The sequence below is a fragment of the Cherax quadricarinatus genome, chromosome 65 (genome assembly GCF_038502225.1).
Source record: "Cherax quadricarinatus isolate ZL_2023a chromosome 65, ASM3850222v1, whole genome shotgun sequence".
Lineage (NCBI taxonomy): Eukaryota > Metazoa > Arthropoda > Malacostraca > Decapoda > Parastacidae > Cherax > Cherax quadricarinatus.
This window is the reverse complement of record NC_091356.1, coordinates 22456311-22465796: the sequence shown is the minus strand read 5'-3', so window position 1 is coordinate 22465796 and position 9486 is coordinate 22456311. Positions and strand designations below refer to the sequence as shown.

The 9486-nt window shown below is 43.7% G+C and overlaps 1 protein-coding gene across 1 annotated transcript in view; it reads left to right on the top strand.

Annotated features, from left to right (window-relative positions):
• Positions 1–3935: 3935 nt before the first annotated feature.
• Positions 3936–9486, top strand: part of LOC128700569 (nephrin-like) — a 694403-nt gene continuing 688852 nt past the window's right edge. The window contains exons 1-2 of the mRNA XM_053793851.2: positions 3936–3960; positions 4270–4402. Coding sequence (XP_053649826.2) covers positions 3936–3960; positions 4270–4402 — 158 coding nt within the window. The remainder of the gene's footprint in view (positions 3961–4269; positions 4403–9486) is intronic.

Here is a 9486-nt window from a genome sequence, read left to right as displayed (position 1 = left end):
CAGGGATCTAGAAGTCTTACTAGCACCTGATGACCACCTTACTACACCAGTCTTACTGGCACCTGATGATCACCTTACTACACCAGTCTTACTGGCACCTGATGATCACCTTATTACACCAGTCTTACTGGCACCTGATGATCACCTTACTACACCAGTCTTACTGGCACCTGATGATCACCTTACTACACCAGTCTTACTGGCACCTGATGACCCCCTTACTACACCAGTCTTACTGGCACCTGATGATCACCTTACTACACCAGTCTTACTGGCACCTGATGATCACCTTATTACACCAGTCTTACTGGCACCTGATGATCACCTTACTACACCAGTCTTACTGGCACCTGATGATCACCTTACTACACCAGTCTTACTGGCACCTGATAACCACCTTATTACACCAGTCTTACTGTCACCTGATGATCACCTTACTACACCAGTCTTACTGGCACCTGATGACCACCTTACTACACCAGTCTTACTGGCACCTGATAACCACCTTATTACACCAGTCTTACTGTCACCTGATGATCACCTTACTACACCAGTCTTACTGGCACCTGATGATCACCTTACTACACCAGTCTTACTGGCACCTGATGATCACCTTACTACACCAGTCTTACTGGCACCTGATGACCCCCTTACTACACCAGTCTTACTGGCACCTGATGATCACCTTATTACACCAGTCTTACTGGCACCTGATGATCACCTTACTACACCAGTCTTACTGGCACCTGATGACCACCTTACTACACCAGTCTTACTAGCACCTGATGACCCCCTTACTACACCAGTCTTACTGGCACCTGATGATCACCTTACTACACCAGTCTTACTGGCACCTGATGATCATCTTACTACACCAGTCTTACTGGCACCTGATAACCACCTTATTACACCAGTCTTACTGTCACCTGATGACCACCTTTCTACACCACTCTTACTGGCACCTGATAACCATCTTATTACACCAGTAGTCTTACACCTGATGATCACCTTACTACACCACTCTTACTGGCACCTGATGACCACCTTACTACACCAGTCTTACTGGCACCTGATAACCACCTTATTACACCAGTCTTACTGTCACCTGATGACCACCTTTCTACACCAGTCTTACTGGCACCTGATGACCACCTTACTACACCAGTCTTACTGGCACCTGATGACCACCTTACTACACTAGTCTTACTGGCACCTGATGATCACCTTACTACACCAGTCTTACTGGCACCTGATGATCACCTTACTACACCAGTCTTACTGGCACCTGATGACCACCTTACTACACCAGTCTTACTGGCACCTGATAACCACCTTACTACACCAGTCTTACTGGCACCTGATAACCACCTTATTACACCAGTCTTACTGGCACCTGATGACCACCTTTCTACACCAGTCTTACTGGCACCTGATGATCACCTTACTACACCAGTCTTACTGGCACCTGATGACCACCTTACTACACTAGTCTTACTGGCACCTGATGATCACCTTACTACTCCAGCCTTACTGGCACCTGATGATCACCTTACTACACCAGTCTTACTGGCACTTGATGACCACCTTACTACACCAGTCTTACTGGCACCTGATGACCACCTTACTACACTAGTCTTACTGGCACCTGATGATCACTTTACTACACCAGTCTTACTGGCACCTGATGATCACCTTACTACACCAGTCTTACTGGCACTTGATGACCACCTTACTACACCAGTCTTACTGGCACTTGATGACCACCTTACTACACCAGTCTTACTGGCACCTGATGACCACCTTACTACACCAGTCTTACTGGCACCTGATGATCACCTTACTACACCAGTCTTACCGGCACCTGATGACCACCTTACTACACCAGTCTTACTGGCACCTGATGACCACCTTACTACACCAGTCTTACTGGCACCTGATAACCACCTTACTACACCAGTCTTACTGGCACCTGATAACCACCTTATTACACCAGTCTTACTGGCACCTGATGACCACCTTTCTACACCAGTCTTACTGGCACCTGATGATCACCTTACTACACCAGTCTTACTGGCACCTGATGACCACCTTACTACACTAGTCTTACTGGCACCTGATGATCACCTTACTACTCCAGCCTTACTGGCACCTGATGATCACCTTACTACACCAGTCTTACTGGCACTTGATGACCACCTTACTACACCAGTCTTACTGGCACCTGATGACCACCTTACTACACTAGTCTTACTGGCACCTGATGATCACTTTACTACACCAGTCTTACTGGCACCTGATGATCACCTTACTACACCAGTCTTACTGGCACTTGATGACCACCTTACTACACCAGTCTTACTGGCACTTGATGACCACCTTACTACACCAGTCTTACTGGCACCTGATGACCACCTTACTACACCAGTCTTACTGGCACCTGATGATCACCTTACTACACCAGTCTTACCGGCACCTGATGACCACCTTACTACACCAGTCTTACTGGCACCTGATAACCACCTTATTACACCAGTCTTACTGTCACCTGATGACCACCTTTCTACACCAGTCTTACTGGCACCTGATGACCACCTTATTACACCAGTAGTCTTACACCTGATGATCACCTTACTACACCACTCTTACTGGCACCTGATGACCACCTTACTACACCAGTCTTACTGGCACCTGATGACCACCTTACTACACTAGTCTTACTGGCACCTGATGATCACCTTACTACACCAGTCTTACTGGCACCTGATGATCACCTTACTACACCAGTCTTACTGGCACTTGATGACCACCTTACTACACCAGTCTTACTGGCACTTGATGACCACCTTACTACACCAGTCTTACTGGCACCTGATGACCACCTTACTACACCAGTCTTACTGGCACCTGATGATCACCTTACTACACCAGTCTTACTGGCACCTGATGACCACCTTACTACACCAGTCTTACTGGCACCTGATGACCACCTTACTACACCAGTCTTACTGGCACCTGATGACCACCTTACTACACCAGTCTTACTGTCACCTGATGACCACCTTACTACACCAGTCTTACTGGCACCTGATGATCACCTTACTACACCAGTCTTACTGGCACCTGATGACCACCTTACTACACCAGTCTTACTGGCACCTGATGACCACCTTACTACACCAGTCTTACTGTCACCTGATGACCACCTTACTACACCAGTCTTACTGGCACCTGATGACCACCTTACTACACTAGTCTTACTGGCACCTGATGACCACCTTACTACACCAGTCTTACTGGCACCTGATGACCACCTTACTACACCAGTCTTACTGGCACCTGATGACCACCTTACTACACCAGTCTTACTGGCACCTGATGACCACCTTACTACACCAGTCTTACTGGCACCTGATGACCACCTTACTACACCAGTCTTACTGGCACCTGATGACCACCTTACTACACCAGTCTTACTGGCACCTGATGATCACCTTACTACACCAGTCTTACTGGCACCTGATGATCACCTTACTACACCAGTCTTACTGGCACCTGATGACCACCTTACTACACCAGTCTTACTGGCACCTGATGACCACCTTACTACACCAGTCTTACTGGCACCTGATGACCACCTTACTACACCAGTCTTACTGGCACCTGATGACCACCTTACTACACCAGTCTTACTGGCACCTGATGACCACCTTACTACACCAGTCTTACTGGCACCTGATGATCACCTTACTACACCAGTCTTACTGTCACCTGATGACCACCTTACTACACCAGTCTTACTGGCACCTGATGACCACCTTACTACACCAGTCTTACTGGCACCTGATGATCACCTTACTACACCAGTCTTACTGGCACCTGATGACCACCTTACTACACCAGTACCTGAACAAAGTTCTGAACGAGACATCTTTTGCATGAAACATCTGACGATCAGCCTCAGTATGTCTTATGCTTTTGTTATTTGTACCAAATGGTAAAATTCTCATTTCTCGTGCGCCTTTAAGATGCAGTTGCTTGTAACATCACTCATGTGACGTCAGAAACTATGTTGAAGTGAGTTGATGAACTGCATTGGCTACTCAATTACTGTTCAGCTTGATACTCTATCAAAGTCAATAGCAAAGTGAGAGGTCTGGCAACTGCAAAGCCTGAGATTCGGTTTACAATAACTCGCACACGATGTCTTACATTCACTATATGTTAAGATTGTCTTCTGAATCTGACAGATATTTTTTTCTCTTTGTACAGCTGTTGTGAGCATCGTGGAGACGCTGGTAGAGAGAACGGTGGCTCTACCTTGCAAAGCAACGCTCCACCCACACGGGGACACCCCAAACCTGCTGCTCTTCTACACACATGCATCAAATATTCCCTTCTTCAGGTACGTGTTATCCTGTGTCATAGTTAGGTATCTTTATTATGAAACGTTTCGCCTACACAGTAGGCTTCTTCAGTCAAGTACAGAAAAGTTGATAGAAGCAGAAGATACTTGAAGACGATGTAATCAGTCCATCAACCTTAAAGCCTACTGTGTAGGCGAAACGTTTCATAATAAAGATACCTAACTGTTGCATATGTGTCTTACCTAACAACGTGTCGGTATTTTATACCATTTTAATGTTCATCCTGTGTCATAAACATATCCTTAAATTTGTATCTCAGTTACTTAGCATATTTGTATAAGACTGATTTCAGCATATCTGTCAGAATGCAACATTCTAACAATACCTCCTAGTATATTCATTATTATAAACCAGTTAGCTTATTAAAACAATAATATGATTTCTCTAAATATGTTTTTAGTCTTTGGTCTGAGATAGGTTCTGTTTCAGGCCATCTTTAATTCATGATAAGAATTTTTGGAAAATAAGTGCTTTAAGTGGTATAACATGTAACAAGTGCTTTAAATGGTATTAGCATACAATAAGTGCTCTAAGTGGTATAACATACAATTAGTGCTTTAAGTGGTACAGAATACAATAAGTGCTTTAAGTGGTATAGCATACAATTAGTGCTTTAAGTGGTATAGCATACAATAAGTGCTTTAAGTGGTATAGCATACAATTAGTGTTTTAAGTGGTATAGCATACAATAAGTGCTTTAAGTGGTATAGCATACAATTAGTGCTTTAAGTGGTATAGCATACAATTAGTGCTATAAGTGGTATAGTATACAATTAGTGATTTAAGTGGTATAGCATACAATAAGTGCTTTAAGTGGTATAGCATACAATAAGTTCTTTAAGTGGTATAGCATATAATTAGTGTTTTAAGTGGTATAGCATACAATAAGTGCTTTAAGTGGTATAGCATACAATAAGTACTTTAAATGGTATAGCATACAATAAGTGCTTTAAGTGGTATAGCATACAATAAGTACTTTAAATGGTATAGCATACAATAAGTTCTTTAAGTGGTATAGCATATAATTAGTGTTTTAAGTGGTATAGCATACAATTAGTACTTTAAGTGGTATAGCATACAACAAGTGCTTTAAGTGGCATTAGCATGTAAGAAGCTGACAGTTCCACCAACTACTTTGTACATACGTCTGGTACTTATATCCGATAAGTTTGTTGAAATTAGTACTAATAATACATAAATAACTTATAAATCTGAGGATGAGCTAAATAAACTCTGTGGTTAAAAAGATCCTGTATCAATATATATAAATAAGTAACATGTAATATTTAATTTATTGTAATTTCCTATCGAATTTATACATAAATTTGCATTTTATAATATAAATGTCTTAATTTCTTTTTTTAGTTTTAGTATTAGAGCAATTGACAGGAATTCTTTATATTTTTTTCACTAAGACCCTCTTCAGAAGACTCAATCGAGTCTCAGTGTGTGTGACGACAGACAACAGATATTTAGTTCGCGGTGCAGGTCATTCATTATGTGTTTTCTTTTGTAATCTGGTTTAAGATTTTATTAAAATGTAAGTGTTTTTGCATTCATATAGTTTGTTAGTTATAACTACGTACTGAGCGAGGGTTATTAATGTAGGTATTATCTTAGGAATGTATCTTCCATTAACTTAACTCCAGTTTCCATTATCTCAATGATTCAAAAAAGGAATCCCTCGCATCCCTTTATTCCTACCTTCATTACATAAACGTTCCGAGAAAGGTATCCCCCTTATCCCATATATCAAGCACTCTGTATCTCAATATAAGCATCAAGCAGAGCAGTTATCCCTGAAATTCCGCACGAAGAAGAGCGCCTCTGAGACAAATTTAGAAACCTGAGAGACGTAGCTGGACTCTCCAGCGAGTCCAGAACAACACACTCAACAATCTATCAGCTATAACTCAACATCTGTTAATCAGGTCTGTTAATAGAGTCAGGAACTGTTAACAATGTGAACCAACTCTAAAATACACTAACAGTAAAAGTTTAAAACCAATCGCAAGAATCGTTGTCAGGTTACTGCACAGAATTCCTGGAGGAAGGGAAAAAAACTGTTTCATGGTACATGACCGGCTGTCTAACAATGCAGTATGAAAAACACAGAAGACAAGGGCTACCTGCAGCCTACCTGGAGGGTATTCCAGGGATCAACGCCCCCGCGGCCCGATCCACGACCAGGCCTCACGGTGGATCAGGACCTGATCAACGAGGCTGTTACTGCTGGCCGCACGTAGTCCAACATACGAACCACAACCCGGCTGATCCGGCACCGTCTTTAGGTATCTGTCCAGCTCCCTCTTGAAGACAACCAGGGGTTTTCCCGTAATGCCCCTTATTGCTGGTGGGAGGCTGTTGAACAGTCTTGAGCCCTGAACACTTACTGTGTTTTCTCATAGTGTACCAGTGACGCCCCTACTTTTCACTGGTGGTATTTTGCATCGCCTGCCAAGTCTTTTGCTTTCGTATGGAGTGATTGTTGTGTGCATATTAGGGACCAGTCCCTCCAGAATCTTCCAGTTGTAGATTATGATATATCTCTCTCGCCTGCGCTCTAGTGAGTACAAGTCAAGTGCTTCCAGGCGCTCCCAGTAGTTAAGGTGTTTGATGGAACTTATACGTGCAGTAAAGGTTCTCTGTACATTCTCTAGCTCTGCAATTTCACCTGCCTTGAATGGGGATGTTAATGTACAGCAGTATTCCAGCCTAGAAAGAATAAGTGATTTAAAAAGGATCATTATTGGCTTAGCATCTCTGATCTTGAAGGTTCTCATTATCCATCCTACCAGTTTCCTCGCAGATGTGATAGTGGCATTGTTGTGGTCCTTGAAGGTGAGGTCTTCAGACATTACCACACCCAGGTCTTTCACATTACTTTTCTGCTCTATTGTGTGATTGGAGTTTGTAGTATACTCAGTTCTAGTTATTATTTCTTCCAGTTGAAATTTGTCTTCATTGAACATTATATTGTTCTCTGTTGCCCATTGGAAGACTTGGTTTATATCTTCTTGGAGCTTTGTTGTGTCCTCAATGGATGACACTCTCATGCAGATCCTAGTATCGTCTGCAAAAGATGATACAGTGCTGTGGTTTACATCTCTGTCTATGTCTTATATGAGAATAAGGAACAGGATAGGTGCGAGTACTGTGCCTTGTGGGACAGAGCTCTTCACTATGGAAGCATCTGATTTAACTCCGTTTACCACTACTCATTGTGTGCGATTGGTTAGAAAGTTGAAGATCCATCTGCCTACTTTGCCGGTTATCTCTTTAGCACGCATTTTGTGTGCTATTACACCATGGTCGCACTTGCCAAAGGCTTTTGCAAAGTCTGTGTATACTACATCTGCATTCTGTTTGTTTTCCAGTGCATTTAGGACCATATCATAGTGGTCAAGCAGTTGCGAAACGCAGGAGCGACCTGCTGTGAAACCATGTTGCCCTGGGTTGTGCAATTTTTGGGAGTCCAGGTGGTTTGCTATCCTGCTTCTTAGAACTCTTTCAAAGATTTTTATGTGGGACGTTAAAGCTATTGGTGTATAGTTCTTAGCTACTGCTTTGCTGCCACCTTTATGGAGTGGGGCTATATCTGTTGTTTTTAGTGACTGTGGAATCTCGCCTGTGTCTAAGCTCCTTCTCCATAGCATACTTAGGGACCGTGAGAGGGGTTTCTTGCAGTTTTTAATGAACACCGAGTTCCACGAGTCTGGGCCTGGAGCTGAGTGCATGGGTATGTCGTCGATGGCTTTTTCAAAGTCTAGTGGAATTAGGGTTATGTCATAAATCTGGCCTACATTGGCAGGGTTTTGAGGCTCATTCATGAAAAAATTGTTTGGATTGTCTATCTTTAAACTGGTTAGTGGCTCGCTGAACACAGAGTCATACTGCAATTTCAGTATCTCGCTCGTTTCTTTGTTGTCGTCAGTGTAGGATCCGTCTTGTCTGAGCAGGGGCCCTATACTAGAAGTGGTTTTTGACTTGTTTTTGGCATATGAAAAGAAATATTTCGAATTTCTTTCAATTTCATTAATCGCTTTTAGTGTAGACAGCCTGTACTGTCTGCACAGACAGCCCATGCTGTCTGCCAGCTTAGTTCATATTTTGCGCCACTCAGATGCTGCCCTCTGTAGCCAGGCCTCTCGGTGGGCAAGCCAGCCTGCCTGCCCTTGCCTCACTCTCACTCACACAGCGGCCTAGCAGCAAGACACAAGTACTAGTAGCTCTCTCTCATGGGATGGCCCTTCCCGGGCCATGGGCACAACACACAAGCCTGTTTAACCACCACGACTTAACAATAAACTAAGAAGCCTCTGAAGTTTATCATTAACCACCTGCTTACAGCTCTACCAAACATTCTCGTTATAAATGGTGGAAAGCGGTGGTCGCAGCAGTTTGCCTGGAGAGAGGAAGGAGAGGTATGAAGTCATCTTCACTTCATCACCCTACACAAGAAGCATCCGTCTCTCAACAAGTTTTCCTGATGTCGTGTCTGCACGTTTGAGCATCCAGACATAGGTACAAGCAGGATCCAGCCGAAATTTGCCGAAATTCTCCGAGAATTGTAAGTGACCCCACGCTACAGCGTCCCACGCTGTTTCCCAAGTCACGTGTTCAGCATCACTTGTATGTTGCTGCTGTTGTTCTTCAGCTCAGCACAGCTGTTTCAGCAAGCCAGAGGTGAGTTTTGTGGTGATTTCTGCGTCCAGTGTGAGCTTCTCTACGTGTTTGTGGGTGGAGGAAGAGGAGAGGAAGTGGCTGTTCCTCACCTTGCCCATGCTCGCCCTACTCACACTCACCCGTCTACCATACACTCACCACTGCCCACTCCCTCTGCTGTGTTTTCTGCTGTTTTTTGTGTGATTCATTGCCAGAGCTGTGTATCCGAGTGCCCAAGGCCAATTGAAGCTACATGGATCAGCATGCCATGCAGATCAGCAAGCCATATAGATCAGCAAGCCACGTAGATCAGCATGCCACGTAGATCACGACGCCACGTGGGTGTGGGCGATGTCACGTAGATCTGCAAACCACGTGAGTTACCGAGCCAGATGTC